The sequence below is a fragment of the Zeus faber genome (assembly GCF_960531495.2).
Source record: "Zeus faber genome assembly, chromosome: 18".
Lineage (NCBI taxonomy): Eukaryota > Metazoa > Chordata > Actinopteri > Zeiformes > Zeidae > Zeus > Zeus faber.
The window spans coordinates 27,872,169-27,897,408 of NC_137210.1; the positions used below are offsets into that span (position 1 = coordinate 27,872,169).

The 25,240-nt window shown below is 47.8% G+C and overlaps 2 protein-coding genes across 2 annotated transcripts in view; one reads left to right on the forward strand and one right to left on the reverse strand.

The window, feature by feature from the left end:
* Positions 1 to 1,529: 1,529 nt before the first annotated feature.
* On the forward strand, positions 1,530 to 21,230 carry cpap (centrosome assembly and centriole elongation protein; the record flags this gene model as incomplete). Its single annotated transcript, XM_080018948.1, has 21 exons — positions 1,530 to 1,958; positions 5,175 to 5,301; positions 5,663 to 5,887; positions 6,488 to 6,635; positions 6,725 to 6,827; positions 7,306 to 7,821; positions 7,987 to 8,133; positions 8,738 to 8,858; positions 9,936 to 10,076; positions 10,396 to 10,932; positions 12,266 to 12,398; positions 13,282 to 13,447; positions 14,302 to 14,433; positions 14,651 to 14,776; positions 17,233 to 17,314; positions 18,772 to 18,905; positions 19,484 to 19,546; positions 19,875 to 20,015; positions 20,107 to 20,191; positions 20,297 to 20,417; positions 20,794 to 21,230. 21 exons carry the CDS (start codon positions 1,530 to 1,532, stop codon positions 20,984 to 20,986), a joined length of 3,870 nt encoding a protein of 1,289 aa, XP_079875074.1. The 3' UTR covers positions 20,987 to 21,230.
* A 402-nt stretch (positions 21,231 to 21,632) lies between these two features.
* The window catches only part of rnf17 (ring finger protein 17), a gene marked incomplete at both ends in the record, with an annotated part of 28,641 nt that continues 25,033 nt past the window's right edge, over positions 21,633 to 25,240 (reverse strand). Inside the window, 4 exons of the mRNA XM_080018949.1 lie at positions 21,633 to 21,857; positions 21,992 to 22,178; positions 22,648 to 22,783; positions 22,902 to 23,025. Coding sequence (XP_079875075.1) covers positions 21,633 to 21,857; positions 21,992 to 22,178; positions 22,648 to 22,783; positions 22,902 to 23,025 — 672 coding nt within the window. The remainder of the gene's footprint in view (positions 21,858 to 21,991; positions 22,179 to 22,647; positions 22,784 to 22,901; positions 23,026 to 25,240) is intronic.

The window sequence follows — 25,240 nt, forward strand, 5'->3', positions numbered from 1 at the left end:
TATTATTATCGTATTCTCTTGTTTATTTTTATTTACTTGCGCTTATGGTCTGTACTGAATTTCACCAAACCCGATCAGAAGAAATTCCTCGAATCACGTTGCAAAAACAAAACCCAATGGAAGCGTCGAACTACATTACCCGGCGTTCCGTCCGTTGTCGAGGCCAAACGACCCTCGGACTGCGCTACCCAGCATGCACCCCGCGGGCGTCGGTTCGTCTTCTCGCGGGCTTCGCTGGGACGTGGCGGCGGGCTTCGAAACCCCGGACGCCGCGACGAGAGTTATTCAAACTGAAACTTTAAACTTTAAACTTCAGCCGCAGGTAACCATGTCACGGGTGTGTTTGTTGGGATGTCTTGTGGAATACTTTGTCCAGTATGTCACCGAAGAACACTGGTTATCTTGAATCTAGTTTTACTCCTTATTTGTTGTCGTCGTCGTTGTTGTTGTTGTTGTTGTTGTTGTCGTCGTCGCTGTTGCTGTTGTCGTTCCTGTTGTTGTTGTCGTTGTCGTCGTTGTTGTCGTCGTCGTCGTCGTCGTCGTCCAGTCGGCGACGTCGTTTCGCGAACGTTCGTTCTCCACGACTCCGCGGGGTAAAGGCGCTTTGAGCCGGTGTCACTCGCCCTCCCCGCGGTCTCAGCACCCGTTCGTGGGCTGGTTTAGTCCGGCGTGCAGCGTGGCGTCACAACGGCGGAGACTCGTTTTCGGGATCAGCATCTGTTTGTGTCACCGAGTACACTTTCATTTATATTTTGTCTTGGTAATGGCTGCGCGCTGTTGTACGGACAGTTACCACAGAAAAGCTTAAGTCTAGAAAAAGGAAAAAACGAAATATACAAAACGCGTTCAGTGCACAAGATACTTCAAAATGCTATGGCGGCGGCTAAGTGGCAGTATGCTTGCTAATATTTGCTCTGGGTATAATTTTAAATATAGATGGGATATTCTGTACATTGGTGCTGGAGAAGAGGGGATACTCTTAATGTTTGCCAGGTGGTCCGTCAAGCGAAGGATAAACGCCCTGTGTTATAAACAGTGACATGCGAAACTACTCTTGCATATTTAGTTTACCCAAAATGGGCCAGTAGTATTTGGAAAACTGTTGCTTAACTTCTGCTGCTTGACTTCAGGGAGTAAAGATCATTATGGAATTAACATGAGACACAGAAGAGACATCAAACTGCACTGGCTCACGGACTAGCGTAAGACACCTACACGATTAGCCGCTGTTTGTGGGAAGATCATCTCTTTAGTGGGTGTTTTTAAGGGAACATGCTCGTCTCTCCTGATTTGATACGCATCAGAGGGGATTTAGAAGCGTGTATACGCAATGCCGACTGTAAAATAAGTCTATATTTAAACTGACGTGTGATAAACTGTGTGCAGAGAGGAGATAGTTAGATATCCAGACATCACCTATAAATGCTTGCGAAGTTTATTCATGGATGCATGACCCTTAACCTGTCACCATAATCTGTTGTCGTTTTAATCCCGGATAAGGTGTCTGTCCCGTTGAGGAGCACACGATCATGTCAACTCCAGCCGGGCTGCAGCAGTCCAAGGCGGACCTCCTCGCCAGGTGGATGCCGAGCAGCTCCCGTGCCGGGGTGATCCTCAACCTTTCCCCGCAACTGATTGAGTCTATGCGGAACCGCTCAACCTGGGAACCCGAGTCCAGGGGCCCCGACCCTGACGATTCTTTTACCTCGGACTTCGCTCCACTTTCTGCCTCCACTAACAGCAGCTGTGTCGGTGTGGACACCCAGGGTGAGTCGGTGTGCACCAGGGCAGAGCCTGGGGATCTCAACCCGAGATGTGGAGCAGAGGGAACCATGTCTGATAAGCCGCTAAATGGACTCTACTCAGAACCGCTTCAACATTCATTTGGACAACTGGACACTATAGAAGACTTTGCAAGCAAACCCCATGATCTCTCTCTGATAATGAAGCTTGAACAGGTAAAAACAAATCACAATAATTGTGTACTTTCAGCAAGTGTACTGTAATAAAACAATGTTTTTATTTTTTTTACCCATAAATAGAAGCATCTACCAGAAAAAGGCACATGAACATATACCTTTGTGCTACAGGTTGTTATGACTCTCGGGAATATTACCTGTAGTAGTTTAAAAGAAGGTGAATGGCTGACTCACTGAATTCATGAACCTGGAACAATCAAATCAATCTTTGCTGTAAGCGTAGAAAAGGCCCCAATCATTGCCAGGTTGTCTATGTTTGTGTTAATGGAGGTTTCCTATGGCAGAATGGTGTTGGGTAGGAGATCCATTGTCATAGAAACACACGTAAACATATTAGGGGAATTCCCCTAGCCCCCCCTCACACACCCCCCCCCCCCCCCGTTACTGTGGCAACAGGGGGGTATTGTCATGTGACATCATCTTTGTGCGGTGTCTCTTTCTACACTTCACACATACGGCGGTACTGAGTGGGTTCTCGTAAAGAAGGCAGCGATGCAACGATACAGGACGCAAGCCTCCTTAGAAATCCAAGAAGTCAAGAGAGAGTCAAGAAGAAGTCAAGAGAGAGTCAAGAAGAAGGCCGGTAATGGAACGGTACAGGATGCAAACTGCAATAAAATCACAAGAAGAAATCAAGAAGAAGATATCAAGAAAAAGACAGTTAATGAAATGGTACAGGATACAAGCTGCCATAAAATCCCAAGAAGAAGAGGTCAAGAACAAGATGTCAAGAAGAAGAAGACCGCTAATGGAATGGTACAGGATGCAAGCTGCCATAAAACCCCAACCCCATGCTATCATCGGCTTATGCCAAAGAAGAAGGTACAGACATACAAACACTCACATATCGATGAAGAAATCCACTTCAGCTTGTGTTTTAATGGACACCCTGTTGCCAATGCCAGTATTTCCAAACCGGAGCCTTGCTCTATCATAAGCTATTCCAAAAATCTGGAAGAGGATGGACAGGACGTAAAGGCTCTTGGAGAAGCGAGATCTAACTGTGTTATACGGCCACCAGCCTGGATGGAAGATTACTACATGAGTTATACCACTCACTGTTGCAATGACGTCATACACCGAGAAACGGGCCCACAAAGTCAGGACTTCAGAGAGATGTTGGGCCCCCCACTTGAAGGATATGCCAGGACGGCACTCCCCAAGTTCCAGGTAGAGAGGGGCGCTGCTCTTTGTGAGACCATTCAGCTAGCACAATGAGTTAGGAACTTTTGGTTCGATTACAGCTAGGGCGAGATGGTGACAGGACTGGTGGCTCTACTGTGATATCACAATGATTTTTGGATCCCGTGGCAAAATAACAAGTCATTGGGACTATGGAAATGTTATTCACCACTATTAAGAAAAATAACATTTGGAGGCTAAATCTGCTTAAAATACAACACAATTAAAACCTTGCTGTATTGACAATTCCTCTGAATTACATTAACTTAAATTAATACATCATATTTGACTGGCAGAGGAGCAGCAGAGCAGTACCACTGCAAAGGAGACAAACTAAGCCAATGTTTCAATGCAATTATCACATGTTACACATTAGGAATTCAGATTTGAAATTAGTTAACTATCGCTTTTTTACGTATTTGATTGGTTAATTGGAATATACACAAAGTGGCCACTTTATTAGGTCCACCATTCTAGTACTCTCTAGGACACGCCTTTTTCTCCAAAACTGTCTCAAATCTTTGTGGCCTGGATTCAGCAAGATGCTGGAAATATACCATAGAGATTCTGGTCCGTGTTGGCGTGATGGCATCACATGCTACGGATTTGTCGGCTGCAAAATCTCCCATCCCACCACGTCCCAATGATCTCTATTGGATTGGGATCTGGTGACTGGAGGATATTGGAGTTCACTGAACTGATTGACATGTTAGTGGAAGCAGCTTTGTGACAGTGTGTTAGCTTGCTAGACACAGCCATTATGCATCCTTTTGTATGGCCATAAAGGCTGTGGCATTTAAACCATGCTCAGTTGTTATTAAGGGGCCTAATGTGTGCCAGGAAAATGTTCCCCACGCCATTACAGAGCCACCACCAGATTCATGTTTACGCCACATTCTGACCCTACATCTGCATGTTGCAGCAGAAATAGTGATTTTCAGATCAGGTGACGTTTTTCCATTCTTCCACTGTCCAGTTCTGGTAGCTTCACTTCCCCGGTCTTAGCTGACCGGAGTGGAACTTGGAGTGGCCTTCTGCTGCCGGAGCCCATCCCCTTGACGGCTCTGCATGTTGTGTTCAGAGATGCTCTTCTTCACACCACTGCTGGAATGGCTGGTTATAAGAGACTGTTCCCTACCTGTCAGCTTTATCCAGTCTTGCCATTCTCTTTAAACTCTAGGGACTTATGGTGAAAACCCCAGGAGATAAGCAGTTTCTGAGATACTCAAACCCCCCTGTTGGACACCAACGGTCAAAGTCACTTAGGTCACATTTCCTCCCCATTCTTATCTTTGGCCTGAACAACAACTGAACCTCTTGACCATGTTTGCGTAATTTTATGCATTGAGTTGCAACCACATAAATATATGTGCATTAACTAGCAGGCCTGATAATTCTCCGGTGCTAACTCTTTGCATTAACAGGCAGGTGAAAGCCTGATAATTCTCCGGTGCTCACTCTAGCTTTCTTATTACCATCGCACACACAGCCAGGGATAAAGCCCGCACACAGCGGACAGGGTCAGGGATAAAGCCTAATGCAGCAGCAGTGTGGAAAGCCACTGTCACAATGTTATGCAAGTAGCTGTGATGTGGTAGGACGCCACAGGTCTTAGCACGCGAAGCACCTGAGTGATTGTCACAGTCAGGAAATTTGAGTTGACAATCGTGATACATGTAAATGTTATTGTTTTTTCATAGTGTATACTTATAATAATATAATTCATGTCTATGTATTGTTGATGAGCTTTTTGTTTAAATTAAACTTGAAACGTAAACATTTTTGTAGACCGTTAATTTGCTACAACCCAACTGACCCGAAATCTTCGCTGTAATTTAAAACAAAATGGCTTTATGCCGACATGTGACACAGCTAGGTGTTAAGAACACAAACTGGGTCCTTCAACTGCAGTCATTTTATAAAAATGTTCTAGTTTCAGCTCTCAGAAACTTTTTATACCACACGTACTTGCACACACAAAACATATTCCGTTTTGTGTGCCCTTGTCCATAGCTGAGACAGTGGCAGCAACACATGCAGGATCAGTTGAAGGCCCACCAGCTGGAGGAGCTTCTCCATCTCCAGGAGGACCAGCAAAGGCTTCTGGGTTTGATGAATGGATATCAGCACTGTGGAGCAGGTAGGATGGGATCTCTACTCTTAAACGCCACACAGTTATGCACAGGACTAATGGTGTCGTACACAAGCGATTCAACTTTTGTTAGGGAGGGACCAATAACATTTGTTTTGACAGGGAAAGCAGTACTCTTCGTGGGTACTTGTACATACAGATACTGAAAATTAGATCAGTTTCTTTTGTTGTTTTATTCCCTGCGTTGTTTAAAAAAAATGTCTCAGTAGCTAAGCTTGTATGGTTTAATTACCAGCATTTGAACAAGTACATGCATGAGAACATCATACCAGATACAGAATGGCTTCTGCGCCTGCGTCTTCCCAGTCAGAAAGTTCCCTACCCATAAAAGCAATACTGTATCTTCCAGATTACACAGAAAACTCAGGGCTGTCAGGCACTCAGTGGGGGGAGAACACACTCCGGGGGGGCTCCACTCTCCGAGAAGCACCACAATGCCATGCCATGAAGGGGCAAGGGGTTCCCCAGGGCTTCCCCCACTGCCCCCAAAGGGAGCCAGAGACCCCTCAGGTGGGGAGACGAGGGCAGCTGCGAAGAGGAGGGGGCTCTGAGGAGATGGAAGATCAGATGGACGGTAAAGCCTACAGTGGTTTGCATTGAGGTTACATTTTTGAGGTGTTGTTCTTTGTACTTATCAAATGATCAACTTAAGGGTTTTCATATGAACAAAAACTGGTTTTGGTTTTATTTATTCAAAGATAAATATGAAAGAAGCTTATTCATCATGTAGCTGTTTGGCTGTTATTTCTCACACAGAATGGGACTCCTTGCGAAGATCTGCAGACAGTGGGGAACATGTCCCCATACGAGCAACACTGACAACACATTATTTTACCAGAACAGATGTTTGTAGTTAAAAAAGCTGGAATCTTAAAGGGATGTCGCTACATGCAAACTGTTAGCTAAATGCAAGGCGGCAGAAGGGATCAACTAGCTTAGCTCCTGTGAAATTGGGCAAATACACCTTCCTGCATCTCAAAAGCTGAATTAGGTAAATGATAGGTAGAGTGACGATGGCCAGTTTGCCTTAAATCTATTGTTATCTGCATAAATCTGCGTGGGTGAATCGTGAGAGCTCCACCTCAGCTGCGATGGAGGTGCCCACAAGCAAGGCACACATAGCTCATAACACACTATAGATGTGAACCTCTAAATGTGTTTTATTCCTTTCCAGTATCAGATGCACAGTCTTCCAGGGAGAGTGACCAAGAGCAGAGCGATGAAGGCAGCCATTACCTGGAGCACAACAACGGTTTACCCTGCAATGGTGCGGCAGCAACCGAAAACCTCCACAGAGAAGAAGAAAGGCCCTTACAGGACAGGTACGGCGTTCAGGTCTTGAAGGGTGCATTACTGCGATGATGAGCAGTATGTTTCTTAAAGATGTCATCCTTACATGTGTATGTTCCAGGCCCATCAATCCAGGCTTGGTGGGTCGGAAGCAGACGTTTGAGGAGCTTCTGGAGGAGCAGCTGAAGGTGGAGCAGCAGAAGATGGAGAAGCAGCAGCAGCAGGTCAGACAAAAACAGCACCAGTGCTACATACTGATGGTTTCTGGTGTCAGTCCCATGCAGGTTGGACTAGAACACAGGTCTCAAACTCAAATGACGTGACCATGCTGTCTCCTCCTGTGGGGACCACATTGAACATCAAGGGGAAAACAAACAATCTCGCTTTAAAAACATTTAGGTTACAATGTACTCTGTGGGATTTAGTCAGTCATCAACTATCGTTATTTCTATAGAAATTAACCTCAGTTACCCCCCTGCCCCATTTTTAGACAGTTTCTTACCATTCATCACATGTCATTGAATTGTTTGGAATTTCTGTAGATGCTCATTACTCTGTAAAAATAAAAGCATGGCTTCTGTTTAAAAAATATTTTGGTTGAATGGAGAAAAGCCACTCAAATGAACTAATTGATGTACACGTTCTTTATTTGTTAGTATTTTTTTAAATTACAATACCGCTGTTGTCTTGTGACCTCTGCAGAACTGCAACACCCAGCAGCTGGCCAAAGCTCCCCTCAAGAGGGCCTTTCTCAAACGGGGCCAGGGCCTCGCCAGGTTCTCCAATAACCACCGGGCTCCTGCCCCCCATCGGGAAGCCAAGCAGGACTTCAAACTGCAGCCCGCCACCAGGATCTGCTCCAGGAGCAACTCGGTGTCAGCTCGTCCTGCCGTCCAGTGCAAAACCACTGTGCTCAACAAGGAGAACCGGGCGAGTGGTCCACGTTTCTCCCTGCATCAGGATGGCAGGGGCCGCCCGGAGCGTGGCAAGGTTCTGGGCACCCGCCAGAGACAGAACACAGAGGAAGACGAGCCAATAGAAGCAGATACCGACGGTGGACAAAACCAGCAACATCAGCAGGGGAAATGCAGGGAGCAGAACACCAGGAAGTGCAGTCGGACCACTGCGGCCACTCGGTCCAGTCCGCCCAGACAGCAGGGTTTGTCGGGGCAGACCGCCAGGAGCTTCGGCTCCAGTGCCACTCAACCCACCAATGCTGTAATCAAAGCAGCTGGCGTAGCTGGAGCAGCAAGGATCACCAACACCGGCAGGCCAAACCAACTTACTGCCTCAGGGAGAACCGGACCAGAAGAAAATGAGGAGGAAGAGGAGGAGGAAGGAGGAGGAGGAGGAGGAGGAGCAGGGGACCACGTGATGCTGGAGAATTCCTTTGATTTGTCGTTCCAGGAGAAGCTGCGTCGCTGGGACTGCGAGGGGCAGAGGGAGCAGGTGGAGCTGGGGGAGTTTGAGCTGCTGGAGCAGGCAGCGAAGGAGCTCTCCTTCTCCTCCAACTCCTCCTTCGTCATGAAGGTGCGTCAGTATGTCGATATAATATTGATGTTGTGATATAAGACTATATCGCCCGGAAGTTGAGTTTTTGTAACATCCTGGTAGTTAAAGGTACAGTGTGTAGAATTTTTTTGAAAAAAAAAAAAGAGTCACCCCCAAATTATAGTGAAGTTATTGATATCAACTTATTTGAGTATTGTCAATATCGCCCTGCCCTACCTTTGATTGTTTTGAGATTTGAAAATTAAGTATTAAAATGTTAACCTTAGCTACGGATGCACTAACACTGATACTATTATTCAATATTGGTCTGGTACCTGGCAGAAATTTATAAAATAGGGTGGTTTTTTTCATTCAAAGAATAACACAAATATAAAAATAGTATGTATAAGCAATATTCTTATTTTTATTTCTAATATTTGTTTTCCAATTCCATTTTTTTGTGCTAATGTATATGTGGTGTAGAATGCACATGTTTTAACTGCCAGGATGTACCTAGTAGTTCATGTAGTTCAGTAGTTACTCAACTACATGGTGATGAGATGGTATTTCAGAATCTCACTGGTGTGGTGAATCTAGCAGATATTGGTGACGTTTCATCCTCTGCTGTACTCTCTGCTCCCAGGTTATTGAGATGGACCAGCAGCACCGGCAGCTCCAGGCCGCTAGGGGCCTCCACCAGCGGAGGCTCTCCTCGACCCCCATTAAATCCCCCCCCAAAACACATCTAATGTCCATCAGCAGCGGTAGGAATAAGGCGGTTTAAATCGTATTTGCCAGATATTTCTCCTTCAGTAGTATTGTTTCGTCATCAAATTAAAATGTGTTCACGTCCAGTATCTTTTCGCTAACCTGCAAACTCCTTGGACTTGGAAATTTGGTTCGGAGATGGGAGAGCTGTGGTCGGCTCTGGAGGGTCCGCTGCACCGCACCCCTCAATGCACACTGCACCTGCCCACCTGGCACTAGGGCTGCAGAAACTAAATTCAAATATTTCCAAAAAAAATTCAAAAACCAAGTAATAATATAACAATAGAAGTTCATCCAGTTTGTTGTACAGTGAACACACATTAGAGAGAAATATTCCCATAAACTGTGTGTTTCCGCAAGTCTCCCTCTCCTCTGGTGTTTCACTGTGTGTACAAGAGAGAGTGAGCGTGAGCGCGCCTTTAACCAGAACGTCCAGTAATTCCACAGATGTGGCGATTTAAAGTGGGAAATAAACACAAAATCACAAACATAATGTCCTCCAGTGCAGAGGTTCCCAAACACCGGCTCGCCAGCCGTGCCTGGCCGCAGGGCATTTGCCACCGGGCTGTGAGAACACGGGCGGCATTATTTCATGAGCAAACTGCGATCTGTTCCAGAGTGGAGCAGCAGCAGGAAACGGAGTAAATTAAATACATCAAGAGTTAAGTTTTTGTTTGACTCTGATCAGACTCTGATCAGAGCTGCAGGTAGTAATTTTCCCTTTACTACCAGCGTTCCCCTCTGACAAGAACAGCATCTAGTTTTGCTAAAGCTCTTAGCTGTTTAGAAGTGTTGTTGAAATATTTTCATATTTTTGTTATTTATCATTTTTAATCAAATAAAAGTAACTTTTTGAGGAACAAATGTTTTTTTTCACAAATCAAGACTCGATAGTCTTATCAATGGCATAGCTTTCAGTGCTGGAAAAAGATGTTTAAATCAGATCGTGACCTTAAAATCAAAAAGTCAAATCAACCATTTTGAATGAATTCAAGCAGATATCGTCGTACATATTAACTTTGTGTAATTCCTTTTTACTATGATAGTTGTAAGTATTTGTTCATTTCTTGCAGGTCCAGGCAGGACGGGGAGCAGCGATGACATGAATTCCAAGAGCAGCTCCTCAGACTCGGACACTGTCGTGTCGAGGTACGAGGCGCCCAGGAGAGTAGGCGACGGAGACGGGATTCAGTGGCGAGGTGCACAGGCCTCAGGTACAAAGTGAGATTCTGCAGTGACTCCCACACTTCAATTCAATATTAAAATATAAGTGCAATTATTTTTGTTTACTTTACCTGGTTATTCAAGATAGTCACATCACAAGTACTTCTGTAAATATTACACATAATAATCAAAAATACAAAAAATATTATTTCTATGGCTCATCTGGACAACACCAATTTTTGTTTAGAAGTGTGTCAAGTTTTCCACAGTCATGCTACACTGCATGACTGTGGAAAACTTGACAAATAGATAAAATTGCAACAATAAAATCAACCTTTTTTTTTTTTTTTTTTTTTTCTGGTGATGAAGCTGAGAATGAGGGAGAAGAAAGCGACAAGCAAGACTCCTCTGACGCCTCTCTCTGTAGCAGCTCCGAGTTCCAGGAGGCGGCGCTCACACCGCCTGTGTTTCCCAGCAGCATTTGCTTCCCGCCGTATGACAAACGGGACTACCAGGACTGGGATGGGGAGACGGCTTCGGACGGAGACGACGCCACACTGATGGAGGACCAGCGCGGCGGCCTCGCGTTTGACGACGAGGACCCCTGGAACGACCAGGAGGAACCTAGCGATGCCCTTCCCCGCGACGCCAGAGAGCCCACCCTGCGTCTCAAGGCCACGGCCGCTCCGAGCTCCCCGTGCGACAGGGCATTGACCTGCAAGGTGTTGGTGGCCAGAGGGGCGGCGCCGGGTAAGGGTGCGGCTCTCGGTTCAGCCAATGAGGAGCCTCCCGATTCTCCTCCCCCTGCCTCCCAGCTCATGATAAAGTTGTTCCCCACGCTCAAGCCGAAATCCCAGAATGCACCCGTGGCTGTTCCCGAGCCCAGGAAGCCGGAAGAGGCAACGGGTAAGAAAAACACCAGCTGACACATGAAATACCCAAAATGACACGATGGAAACAGATCTCAGACTGTAACAAGAAAAACAACGTGAAAGTAGAAGAGATGGATCTGATACTCATTATCTGTTAGGCCTGGGCGATCGTGCAAAATTCTCATCGGCGATCGCCGGTTTTTCATGTTCCATTCAAGTAGGAAAAAGGAGAAGAGAGAGTCCAGACGACGAGCAGGTAGCTGCTTTATTTTCAGGGCATGATATGAATATTCATGAGGTACACGTTCTGAACGCATCCTGATTGGTCGAGTCCAAGCGGTCTTTATTGGTAGAACTAGTGTCGGGAGAAACTGATACCGAGAGGGAGCGATGAACAGACGTTGTTAGAGATGTCCATGAACAGTTCATGAATCAAAAAAAAACTATTAAGTTGTGTGTATAGGATTTATCACTTAGAAGTAAGGAGTAGTTACACAAAAAAAATCCAGTTTTACAAAATAAAGACCCAAACCAACGGACACTGCGGTAAAGTTGAAGAGAAAAATGCAGAGATGTGCGTGGTTTGGGTCTCTTGGGGGCAGGGTTCCGCAGTGGAACCTCTCCTGTGAGGTTGTGTGATAGACGGGACTGCTCCTGGTGGGACCGAGCTGAACCGTCTGCTATGTTGACGTTTTGAGTTTCATACAAGTAGGAACCTAAATGATAAATAAAAAAATCTAAAATAAAAACACACGGAGTGTCTCCCTGCATCTCTTCTACTTGCCAAGTTGAAATTCACTGTTTCACTAGCTCTTGAAAAAAACAAGGGGGGGGGATAAATAAATAAAACATTTATTTATATAATATATAATTTCCCCGCACATTAATTCGCTGGGTGTGCCAACCTGCAAGTTGCCCTTTTAATATTATATCTGTTAGTTTTAGATGACCAGATTTTAACCTAATTTAGCAAATTTTAATTTTTTTTCACCACCTGTCACAGAAAGCCTTCCCGTAGGAAACTTAAAATGGCGCTATTCCCGCCGCCCATCGCTGCCACGCATCGACGGTACTGTCAGAGAGGGAGACAGGTGCCCTGACCGCTCCCTCTCAAGGCCCCCACCCCCGGGAGGCTGCGCTAGGCGGCCGCCTATCTGCCCTATAGGAAGTGCCGGTCCTGGACAGCCCGATTTGTTAGATTGTGTAAAAGAAAAAAAACCCATTTTATTTTCTTTTAATCGCAGGTTTGCATTCTGTTCGATTGCGACGTCGGTTTTAATTAGATTGATGGTTCAGCCCGTCTGCAGCTCAGCTGAATGTGTGCACGTCCTCCACTGTCAGTGTGGTGATTTGGGTTTGCGTGGTAGCCCGGCAGGTCCAGTCTGACAAGGTGCGGCAGCGCCTGGCGGAGCTGGAATCGGAGATCGAACGCTTTAAGACGGAGAACGCCGCCCTGAGCAGACTGAAGGAGGAGAACCAGAGGAACCAGGAGAACCTCAGGTTCGTAACGCTGCCATGACTGTTGGTATTCAAGGCCTTGACATGTCATGGAACATGCATTTGCTTGAGTTGACGATATTCAAGGTCTTCAGTGAATTATCACCTGCTATAGGTTCAACTTTATTCCTAAATGTGTTTTTCAACTTAGTCGGCCACCAGAGGGGCGGGGGGCGGGGAGCGGGAAAGGAAGATTAAACTGGCCGTTAAAGTCAACAGAGCAGGGAAGACGTTGTTTGTCGCAGAGCCCTGAAGCCCCGCGTGCCCCGCCCCGCGTGCCCCGCCCCGCGTGCCCCGCCCCGCGTGCCCCGCCCCGCCGCTGCACAGGGCTGAGCAGTGTCTATTCGTGTTTATCTAGACTGCCAGGCTCCACCCGCCACACAGGAGTGTCCTCTCGCGCGCGCACGCACGCGTGTGTGCGTGTGCGTGTGCGTGTGCGTGTGCGTGTGTGTGTGTGTGTGTGTGTGTGTGTGTGTGTGACGTAGGTGACCATGCGCTCGACTCGCATCTCCAGCGCTTCCTCTCGCACTTCACATGTTGGATGATGATGTTTATTCCGGGTTTATTCAAAGTTTATTATTATACACGTGTTACGTGTCCAAATTCGCACCAAATTGGGCACCGCACGTCCTTGGGCCCCCAGCGACACACCCGCCAAGTGTGAAGTAGATCAGATGAATGGTTGTAGAGATAATTGACAGACAGACAGACAGACAGACTTTATCCAACGATGAAGGGAGGAATCTGTCTTTGAGCTTTGTTTTCACATCATGTTTAGTCTCATGTGAAGCTCTGAACTGTACGCGTGTATGGAATACGCCTTTCAGCAGCTTGTAGTATCTATGATAAAGTTTCAATATGTACTGTGTGTTGTGCGGCGCTGCAGGAGGGAACGTGACGAGTTTGAGCGGTGGAAGGCGGAGGAGCTGTCCCGGGTGGAGGAGCTCAGGAAAGAGGGGAAGACCAAGCTGCAGAAGGAGAGAAGAGTGTTTGAGAAGCACTGTGCTGCCGTCAGAGCTGCACCCGACAAGAAGGAGAGGGAGGAGATCCAGGTGGAGAACACGTTCCCCCCGCACGTTCCCTCTTTCTTCATCGCAGATGAAAGATCAAACTCATCTTCTCACTCTCTCTGGCCCTTTCCCACATGGAATCGGTAACTTTGCCGGATGAAAACCATGTCAAAACATCCAGTCAAAGGCAGGTGGTGTTCATTGCCACATGTCCCTCCTTTAGGGTGGAGTTCCGTGTGGAGTCTGGTCCCACGTAGATGATGTCACAGATACAGTGCGTGATGCTCCTGTGAGCCGTGTCCAGCGTCACATGACACCAGGCAACACGATCAGTTTATTTTCTCACACACTTCCATTCTCAGCCGTTCGCCGTTTTCCCGTGAATGATGCGAGGTGGAGTGTGGGGAGGTTTACAGAGGGACTTTTACACAACATTGACACCAGCTCCTCCTACATCATCACACCGATTGGGAACGCTGCTGGTGGATTTACAGCTTTCAGTGCAAGTGGGAAAGGGGCTTCTCTCTCGGTCTCTCGGTCTCTCTGTCTCTCTGTCTCTCTTTCTCTCTTTCTCTCTCTCTCTCTCTCTCTCTCTCTCTCACAAGCACATTGACAACGGACCCGTCTGAACAGCCCGTCCTCTACGTGCACACTCTGAATAATGTTTGGGGTGTTTGGGTCGGGCACCGCGACACCGGTTCCCGTACAATTGCTATTGACCGGATAGCTACGCAGATTAGGGTGCCTACCCGAGCTGCCGGTGGTGCCTGCTCCCAAAGCGCCACACACACCTTTACAGTGTCGTTTGGAGCGCCGCTTGAGGGGAAAAACAACTCACATTTTTACTGCATAAAAGTCTCACAAAACTGGAACCCCCCCCCCCCCCCCCCCCCCAGGCCTTGAAGCAGCAGATCTCCTCGGTGCAGGAAGAGCTGAGCAGGAAGGAGAGCCGCTGGTCCTCCACCCTCAGCCGCCTGCGGGAGCAGATGGAGTCTCTCCGCACAGAGAACGAAGCCCTGAAGGAGGAGGTACCGTGCACCTCGAACCTCAAACAATCTCTCCTTCTATTGGAATTAGTTTAAACATTGACCCGGAAATCTCCCATATTTTCAGCCTTTTGTTAAAAAAAAAAATAGCGGTGCACCGAGCAATCTCCTCTGCACTTTTCTCCAAATAAAAAACAATAAAAAGAGTAATTTTCCTTCTAACAGGTTTATAACACGTTGATGTTTTTCTGGCCTCCAGGTCAACACCCTGGAGAGGCTGCGTCTCTCAGCCTGGGGGTGGAGCTCCACGCAGGGGCAGCGGCGTGAGGGAGGCAGGCTGTCGGACTGCAGCTCCACATCCACCACCAAGGGGGTCAAATTCGCTGTGAGCAACTTTGAAACATGTCTGTCTCTGTCTGTCTGTCTGTCTGTCTGTCTGTCTGTCTGTCCTCAAGAAGAAAACACACCAGGGAAGTGGTTCCAGGGGTCCTTCCAGGGGGTCCCCGAAAGACTATCAACAGTTAAGCTTCATTGTTATTTCATTTCCAAGATGTCAGCACCGTTGGAGAATGACCAATAATGACCGTTTGGATCCTAGTTTCACTCTTATCTCCATGGAAACACTAAATCGACCACCGAGGTAGAGAATATATTCACCAGGACGGGATGGTCCCATTTAAGCAGCTGGAAAAACGAGTGTGATCGAAACAAACGCTTGAATTGATCAAACTCAAACTAAGATAGTCACAAGTTGTTAAAGGATGTCTGGTATCGTTTAAGCGAGCCCTTATTTTTCAATCATTGTGATCAGGTTCAATCAAAATCGTTGAAATGGATTCAGTATTGAGGGGATAGCTTCAGTCGAGTTTTCCTTCAAGTAACTCTCCAAGTGCCATCAGTTGAAACAGTTTCATTCAACTCAGCCTGAACGTTGACGTTGGGCCTCGTGTCGTCAAAGTGGAGTCTGAGTCACGTCCATTGGGGTCGAAACTTTACTAAAGACTGTGACCAGAACAGTTCCAGGAAGGGAGACGTCGCTTCCCGGAACGTGTGGTGGGAGGGGGTCGTAATGTGAGACCGGAAAGCCCTTTAAGACTGTAACTGTGTTTAAAGGGCTTTGTAAATAAAGCTGGCTGGGCTTTAAATAAGCGGCTACAGACGGCGAGAGAGAGAGAGCTGCTGAAATTAGTAACCTGGTATAAGCACTTCACAAACGGCGTAACGAAAACCTGCTGAACTGCAGACAGTAGGGTGTCCTGCGTCTAAAATGGCCTGGAGGCCATGGCGCTGCAGTGGCGTGCGCTGGCCTGTGCAGTGTTTACGTACTAGGATATGTCACGGGGTGTCATTCTGCAACTTCCCAAATAATATTTCAATATTTCATACTGTGCTGAACAGACATACTCAACATTCCGTTTTGCACTAAATGTGTGTGAATCACAAATATGTTCCTGTCCATTCATCCAATTATCCAATATGCATTAGTGTTTTTACACCGTTCAAACTTTAAGATCCAATCAAAAAACAAATTCATCATATTCAGGAAGGTGTGCGTCTGCAGATTTTTGATATGACTTGTACATTTATTGTCACAATTTCAGTTTATTCGCAATTTAATTTGATGTATTGTATTATTTTTGGGCCAATGCTGCGGAGATGGAATGCAGAGAGGGGGGAAAAAAAACCCTTTCCATCCTTCCACAGCATCCACACATTGATGTAAACATTCTTATATTTATTTCTTCCTGTCTCTCTCTTTTTTCTGTTCCTTTCCTTTCATGAGCTAATTTTCTCATTTGAGTCAAGAATCTCCCCCGTCCCAGTACTACTACAGTACGATGACAGTACAATTACTGTGCTACTACTGTCCTACCACAGAACTATGACAGTACTACAACTGTACCACTATTTCTTATACTGCTACTACTGTACTACTACAGTACTATGACAGTACTACTACTACTGTACCACTACTTCTTATACTGCTACTACTGTACTACTACAGGACTATGACAGTACTATAATAGTACTACAACAGAACTACTACTGTACTACTTCTTTTATTTACATTACATTACATTACATTTCATTGATCAGACGTTTTTATCCAAAGCCACTTACAATTATTCAAACACTGACGGACGCAGCCATCAGGAGCAATTAGGGGTTAAGTGTCTTGCTCAAGGACACTACAGCATGCTAGCAGGAGGAGCCTGGGATCCAACCAGCAACCTTTAGATTACTAGACGACCGTCCCAGTATTTCTACCACTGTACTACTACTGTACCACTACTTCTTATACTGCTAGTACTACTACTGTACTGCTACACTGCTACTACTACTTCTGCTTTTTCTATTTCTTAACACATAATCTTTCTGATTCAACTATTTCAACATTATTTTTTGAACATTTTCAACCTAAAGCAGCAACAGAATCAACAGAAACAGAAAGGAAATGTTCTCTGGTCCTACAAGCCGCCTGCTCCTTGTGCCTTTTAATTTCAATCACTTTGTTTTGCTGTAAATATTGTTCTTTACTTTGCTTTACTACTTTTTTACATTCTGTTCTGTTTGTTCTCTAAGTACTTAGTCAGTGAAAACAGTCAAATTCCTTGTATGTGCAAGCGTACTTGGCAGATAAAGCCTGATTTAGAATGTGAAGGTGCTGGTGGCTCATTACGGACGCAGCATGAGTGTGGATGACGGGACAAGGTGCCTGTGGAGGCAGAAAGTCCTTCTGTTTCATACAAATCCTTTGACGTGTTTCACCTTTATTCAACAAAATAAAGTCACCGTTTCCAAACCTGACATTTTTTTCCCTCCTCGTGTCTGTGCCCTCAGAGCCCGCTGGACACAAGGGGAGGCAGCCCACCGCCGGGCAGCTCCAGTTGGACCACCAGGAAAAACAGCCTCCCTGCACCAGGTACCTTTACGCACCTGTTCCACCAGGTACCTTTACGCACCTGTTCCACCATGGCCCTCGGAGCCGCTGCCTAATTTGTGACCTGTTCTTGGTGCTTCGACAGCAAAAGAACCGGCTCTGGAACTGGAAAACTGGTTCCACGGCGGCACTTTTTTTACCGCTTCAGCAGTGTGGAATTCATGGACGTAAAATCTGGTCTGTGGAGCTCTCAAGTGGACATATTGTAAAATATATCATTTTATTAATCAAATCAGCGTTACGTCTAAAACGAGTTACAATTTCACGAGTTTCCATTGAACGCAGCATCGGCCGATGTAATGACTTGAGTTAATACAATCCGATACATGATGTGTTGCATGTTATGACTTTATCCTAAAAATGAGGTGTCTGCCTACTTCCTGTCAGGATCCTATCTACTTCCTGTAGTCCATAGAGTCCTGCCTCAGTGTCTCTGAGGGACATGCGTTGTTGAATCTGTTTGAATGGACGCGTGAATTTCCCGACGGAGTGATTTCCTCACAGACATTTCATCCACTTTTTAAACGTTTGGGACTAAAATAAGACTGACACGATTCAAACCGGTTTCTCTGGAGCTGCAAGGCAACTCCATGTGTGAGGTCACAACCACAGAATATGTTTTGGACTCCTACACTTTGTGTGTTGGGACCGGCTCCAATGCCGCAAAAAGAGGAGGGACACGACACCGGGCTAGATGGAACAGAGTGCTTTATTTAGAAAAAAATGGCAAAAAGAGATAAAAATCAAACAAAACGCCCCGCCCACGTCAAGCAGGTGAGACACATACACAAACACACGCAGGTGCAGTGTGTAACCACTACAGAGCGATGGAGTCCCCCCCACGCAGCTCGCACGACGCAAATGTGCGTCCATAGCCACAACCTGCACATTTATAACAAATTGGATGATGATGTCACAAAGCGTCTTACTCCACAAACTCGTCTCACTCCACCACCCGACCGCCCCAAGTTTCACAACCTTGGTGTGTGGGCGACGGACGAACGTTCTGCTACTTCCGGTGAAATTTCCTCGGTTCTTCACCAACTCCTGCCCCGTGAGTGGGTCGATATGGATGAAACCTCAACCACGGGATTTCTGAGACCTCCCGGTTCTAGGTTCTTCGTAGCTCCAGCGGTTGTCCTGTTCCAGACACTTTTGGCCTGAAAAATGCCAAAGAGAAAAAGAATAATAATCCCAACAATGACAACAGGGGATGGACCCTGAATAATTGTCCGTCATCCCGAATAACAAGGCGGAGACGTACGCAGACGTCCACAGTGACGTGATGATGTGGCTCTCAGGCCTGATTTTAGGAGGTTTGCAAGTTGAACCAGCTGTGAACCAGAACCAGGTCTGCGGTGATGGAGAAGGGGTCCCAGTGAACCGTAACCAAGTCACAGCTGCCAATGTCAAATCATGTGACGTGTCTCTCTTAACAGGAAGTATGAAGAGCAGTCTGAGGAGGCCGTCCGTTCCAGCTCCTTCCTCCTCCTCCTCCTCCAGGCCCAGCGAGGAGAAGCCAGTTGCAGCCGTCGGAACGCCCGTCCCCGAGCCCTCCAACAGCCTCTCAGTGGTGAGCAGCGCTGCCCCCTGGAGTCCAGGAGCTCGTCGGGGGTTGACACGAACAAATGAGTCGAAAGATTGGGAAACAGTCCCGCTGTTTTTTAGTTTTTATTCCTAACCCTAGGATGCTGGTCTTAAAACGTGTAACTTTTCATTCATAGTTTGTTCACGTTATTTTAACTAATTGAGATACAATGAGTTCTGCACCGGGGGCCCATCCCCCACGGCTCCTCTGACGTCCTGGGTGAACATTAAAACCTTTATTGAAACGTGAAGATTACATTCCAATTTGTCCGGTAAAATAAAACGATCTGACACCGGAACGAGTTTTACGACAATGTAGCGACTGTCCCGAAAGTCACAGAGCGCCGCAGTAATAACATGAAACCACCACGAGGGGGTTGGAAAGAGCTTTTATTTCACGAGTAGATCTTCAAGTCGAATCGTGACTTAAAAGATGTTTTAAAGTCACTTTGCAGCCCGGACGCAGAGCCCCGGGCGACACCGCGGAGTCGTTGTGTTTCCGGCGCCGCCCTGTCAGGGCAGAGGGGGCGGGGCTCGACTGACTCTTTTAATACTGGTGCGCAGGTGGAGGTGGGATCCAGAGAGCTTGAGACGCAGCCGGAGGTGACGTCACACACGGACGGGAAGGTAGCGTCACCTTTAATTCACCAGCACCAGCTGCACAAAGAACATGAACCAGTTTTATTCTGTCGTGATTCTGTCGTGACCACAAAACCAAATGTGCTACAATCTGATGACGTTTCGGGCGGTGCCTGCGTGCACAGAGAATGGATGTGGACGTATGTGCACGCGACATTTTTATGAACATAATTTATTTTGCTGAAACGCTGCATATTGTTTCAAACGTCTCTCATTCGTTCCTCTACGACCGGATCAGTGTTTGAGCCGCGACGTTTGCACGGTTCACGTGAGACGTAGCGTCGGTGCAGCTCGCTGACCCGCTGTGTCCCGGCAGACGGAGCAGCTCCTACCGGGCGGCGGCCGCCTCGTCGTCTTCCCCAACGGCACCAAGAAGGAGGTGTCTGCGGACGGACTCACCGCCAAGGTCACCTTCTTCAACGGGGACACCAAGGAGGTCATGGCCGACGAGAGAGTGGTGAGGAAACGCCTTCCCCTGGCGCGGGGACACCACGCCGTTGGTGTCGTCCTGTAATAATAAATAACTGTGAACGACGCGTCTCCGTCAGGTCTACTACTACGCCGAGGCCAGGACCACCCACACCTCCTTCCCGGACGGCACCGAGATCCTGCAGTTCCCCAACAACCAGACGGGTAAGGAAGCGCGCGATGCGGCGTGCTCCGGGGGAGGCCCTGACCTCCGGGGGAGGCCCTGACCTCCGGTGTGGCCCTGACCTCCGGTGTCCCTCGCTTTTCCAGAGAAGCACTTCCCCGACGGCCGCAAAGAGGTGATGTTCCCCGACCAGATGGTGAAGACGCTGCATCCCGACGGCCGCGAGGAGAGCGTCCTGACCGACGGCACCGTCATCCACGTGGCCCCGTGAGTCTCCCAAACCCGTTCAGGGCTCTTCGAAGACCCCGGTCGGGCCCCCGACGCGTCTGAAATAGAATTTTAGCTCGATGACGTCATCACGTTCCACGTCGACGGGTTGAGGATCCAACACAGAGTTGACGTCCTCAACCTGCAGAGACACCGTCTGGAACGTGAGCGTCGACGAGGGAACTGAACATCCCAGAATAATGATCAGTTGCCATGGTTACACCCAGGGACAGCGATGACGTCACCGAGCTCCGCCCGACTAGAGAATAAATCCGATGACACCGTCGCTGCTTTAAGAGTGCGGCTGAAATGCATTGTGGGTGTTGAGCGTGAAAGGAGGAGCGGGATGAATGAGTTGCGATGTCACTTCCTGCAGGGACGGCACCAAGCGCATCCTGTTCAACACGGGCCAGAAGGAGACGCACGCCGCCGACTACAAGCGGAGGGAGTACCCCGACGGCACGGTGAAGACGGTGTACAGCGACGGGCGCCAGGAGACGCACTACGCCTGCGGCCGCGTCCGCCTCAAGGACAAGGACGGGAACGTGGTGCTGGACAACAAGCTGTAGCCGGGGTCAGAGGTCGTCTGAAGGTCGGGAGGTAAAGTGTCGCCCGAGGAGGTGGAGGCGACGCGGGGCCGCGCTTTTATGTTGAAGGAGGGTGTCAGTGACGCGAGCGGTGCTTTGTTTGTTCCTTTTGCTTGTGAAGCGTCACAGTAGCAGCACCGTGCGCATTTGAAGTGACTTGTAAACTTGTTTAAATACGTATTTATTTGACTGTTTGTTTTGTAAAATAAATTTTTAACCCTTTTAACGGCGTCTCTTTCTTCAGGTTCAAATAGATTCAGTTTTAACGTTCTAGAAAAGTCTTTAAAACTTTCAATCCAGGCAGAGACTTTGACTTTGAAATAGACTCGTGTTTAGTGAAACGTTGTCTTTGTCACCTGGCTACAGGTTCCATTCACCTGCTTTGTTCTTGAAACTTTTCCTAATTACTGACGTCCCGGTCGAGGGAAACGCCCACTGACTTGTAACAAGAAAAAAAAAATCGCAAAACATGGTGCATTGTGGGTAAATAACCACCCGACATTTTAATCAGCGTCAAACAGAAAACCAGCTTCAAGAAGGAAACAACTCAAAAGACGCAGGATCCACAGTGAGACGCCAAAACCACCCAAACAGGAAATGGACCCAAACAGGAAGCGGCTCCACGTGTTCACAGCTCCACTCTGAAACCAGGAAGAGGAAGATGAGCGGCGGGAAGACGAGCCTCCTCCCAGAGGAAGAGGTCCAACGGGACAGAGGCCAAAAGGACGCACCCTGCGGTGGGCGGGGCCCGGTGGGCGTGGTCCTCCTCGGCCAGGCCGGCGCCCAGCAGCGGCAGGTGGAGGGCGGCGCCCTCCCCGTCGTACAGCAGCACCGTGGGCTCCGGCTCCCACGCCTCAAGCGGTCGCACCGGGAAAAACGGAGAGTTCACGTGAGTTTGTTTCCGTGGTAACAAACCCTCTTCTCATGTCTACATAGATCTATATCCATATCTATAGATTACACAGGAGGACAGACGTGTTGTCTCACCACCACAGAGGCCGTCACGTGGCCGTGCAGCAGCTCCAACATGCACATGGCCGCCCTGACGCTCCACTCGGGGCAGTAGGGCAGGGCGTCGCCCCCCGGGCCGGCGCTGGGGGCCCTGAACCCGGCCACCCGGACCCTCAGGGCCCGGGCCGGGAAGTGCAGCAGCTCCGGGGGCATCTGCCGCAGCCTGGAGGGGGGGGGAGGGGGGGGATTGAAACCTGCACCTGGACGTGTTGGAGGCGTCGGAGGAGGAGCCGTGGGGTCTGAGCCGTCCGCTCCAGCGTCGCTGAATCAAATAAGATTTCAACAACGTTGAGCTGCTACAACCTCCATCAACACCACCTCCTGCTGGTCTTTGCTGGAACCCGGTGAGAAGCCGCCACCTCCAGCTCTGAACCGAGGGATTCGCAGAACCGAACACTTCACCCAGAACAACTTCAGCTCCGCCGCTGCTCCTTCGGGTGATGGAGAAGCGGCGATGGAGCTGAACTGGAAGCTGGAACCGGAGCTGCGCTCAAAGCGGCAAACTGGGTGGAGAGGCGGAGGACGCCGTCGGGCGGTTGGACTCCGGCCGCTGTTGCGGCGGAACCCGACGCCGTCCTCGCCTGGGGGGTAAAAGTCACGTTATGGGATGGACATTTTGAGCCGGGCCTCACGTGCTGACGGGCGGAGTGTCCTCCGAGCCAAAGTCCACGTGTCGGACCAGCGCGGTGACGGGGTCCAGGCCGACCAGCTCCGCCAGCCGGGCTCGGTAGTAGTTCCCGTCGCTGTACCTGGCGAGGCACGCCCCCCCTGGGACACGGAGGGAAGCCGCGCGTCATCCACCACAAACTCAGCTCCTCAACACTTTTTTTTGGGGTGTTTTCATTGTGGCCTGAGCACCACCGGCTCGGAGCCTCTGGGACTTTACCCCGAGGGAAGTGGGACAGAGGGGCCAGACGCTCCACGTCGGCCGTGATCCGGGTCAGAGCCTCGTCCAGGGTCTCCCCGTCCACCTCCACCTCAGCTCCGCCCTCCAACGGACACAGGAACACCTGGAGGGCGCGGGCGCGCGCGCGCGCACACACACACACACACACACACACACACACACACACACACACACACACACACACACACACACTGTAGGGTATCGAGTACCATCACATCCCTAAAACGCGTCCACCCTGTCATGGACAAATACATTTCCATTGAATAGTGATTCTAAAATGTACAATTTCAGTACGATATTTGATCCTTTCCTCAATATATTTTATATCGTTTAGTTTATTGTAAAAACCCTTTGATGATATTTAAATTACTGCAACGTTTGTTTCCTGATACCACCATATTTGCACCTTTTCTGGCTGTTGACAGGTTGATTTTCGGCAGTGGGATCAGATCAGATCAGATCTCAATCACAGCGTCTTGTTTTCATGCTGCCTTCAAATTCCTCTGAATTGTAACTTTTTTTTGTACATGCAGTTCAGGTAAAACCAGGTCAAGCTCTGTCGCATCACAAGACTCACGAATCATTTTTCGGATCAAAAACTAAAAAGGAGACAAATATAACTTTGCCTTAAAATCTCTAAATCATTCAGTTGTTGAATTAAAATGCAATATGACGCCTTCTTCCCTTAAACATGGTGGTGAATGAAAAACTATGATTGGATCTGGCTCCAGTAAGAGTTTGATTCCAGTGTTATGTTCAGTTCCTCACAAACTAAATTTCATGAACATGGCTTCAGAATGAGACTGCATCTGCATCTTCCATCGTGTTATAAACCATTTAGAATCCAGAATCAGAGTCGTCTTTAGTGAGTCTACACGCACCAGGAGTTTGTCTTGGTGTTCGGCGCAAACATGAGACATAAATTTAAAGAACAGGAAAACAATAAGAAAAATGAGGCTTTTATGTTTTTTAAATCAAGCTGTTTGTGCAGGAATGTGCAAATGTTCAGCATAAAGTAACATTATGTGCAATGTTTACAGATAAAAGTCCAGAGGAGTGAGGAGCGTGTGTCAGAGTCAACGTTCAAGTTCAAGTTACTGACTTTCTCCCGCCTGTGGGACCCTGAAATGTGAGGGCGGGGTCCCACCGTGGGGGGCACAGCGTGGAGCGACCGTGCTCTGGCTGCTTCTACCGTGGTGTCCGTGCACCGTGGTCGTTATGAAGGATCTGATTCTTTCGAACGGATCTTAATACTTTTTTCCTCCCCCTCATGTTTTACAGTTTCATGTTTGTTTAAGTTTCCGTCTCCTCTGCTGTTTTGTTCCCAGTCACAGTGGAACCACGACACGGCCTCTTTTGCCTTCCTCCATCGCCTGTTTTTAGCAGGTTGACCCGGGTCGAAAACAGCTGCTCATTTCCGTGTGAAAATGGTTGAACAAATACTTTGTGTGAAGCACCTTCTTGACTGTACTCGCAGTACTACGCCGACACTTTCCAGACCATCTGGAAAAGTCATCTTAGGATTTATAAAAACTTTCTTACTACACAGAATAATAAAATACAACATCATTAGAATGCAATTCACTTCTTTTTTTTTTTTACTCATCTCATTGTGTGTTTACTTTAGTTTTTACACTGTTTTGGTTTCAAAATTTTCTCAATGAAATATCTCTCGTTTGCCCCCCCCCCCATGAAGAAATAACACTTTAGTGTGATTTCTTATTTAAAAGGAAGGAAGGAAGGAGGCTCAAATACATTTGTTTTAAAGTTTGACCAGACATCTGTTGTTTGAAAAGTTCATAAACAACTGCTTAAATATTCCACCACGTATACAACAGTCATCTGTTTATGCTCCAGATTTTTCAGAACCGTTTTTAGTCACTTTGACAACAATATATTTACATGAGAGCGAGCGAGAGGCTCTACAGGTGGATACAGGTGGATTATTTGACAACGCTTGCAGACTAATCTCATGGACCACGTCTTGAGGGAACGTACAGTTTGCTTCCACATATACTATTGTTTACTTCTATATTATACAGCAGTATAGTATAAGTACACGATAGGGACGATGGCTCAAGGCTGCGCCGCAGACCGACACGCTCGTCGTCTTTTCAGGGCTGTTTGGGATTTGCCTTCGAATGCTTTTGCAGCTTTTTGAGACGTGACATTGACTCTGAACCAGGAAGTGCTGCTTCCATGTTTTATCAGATTACGTCGATCACATATGACGTCATCAGGCTGAGATCATTGAAGGTTTTTTTTTAAGTCAGTCTGTGTCCCTGGTGAGACGGTGAGACAGTGCTGCTGAGCGGGGA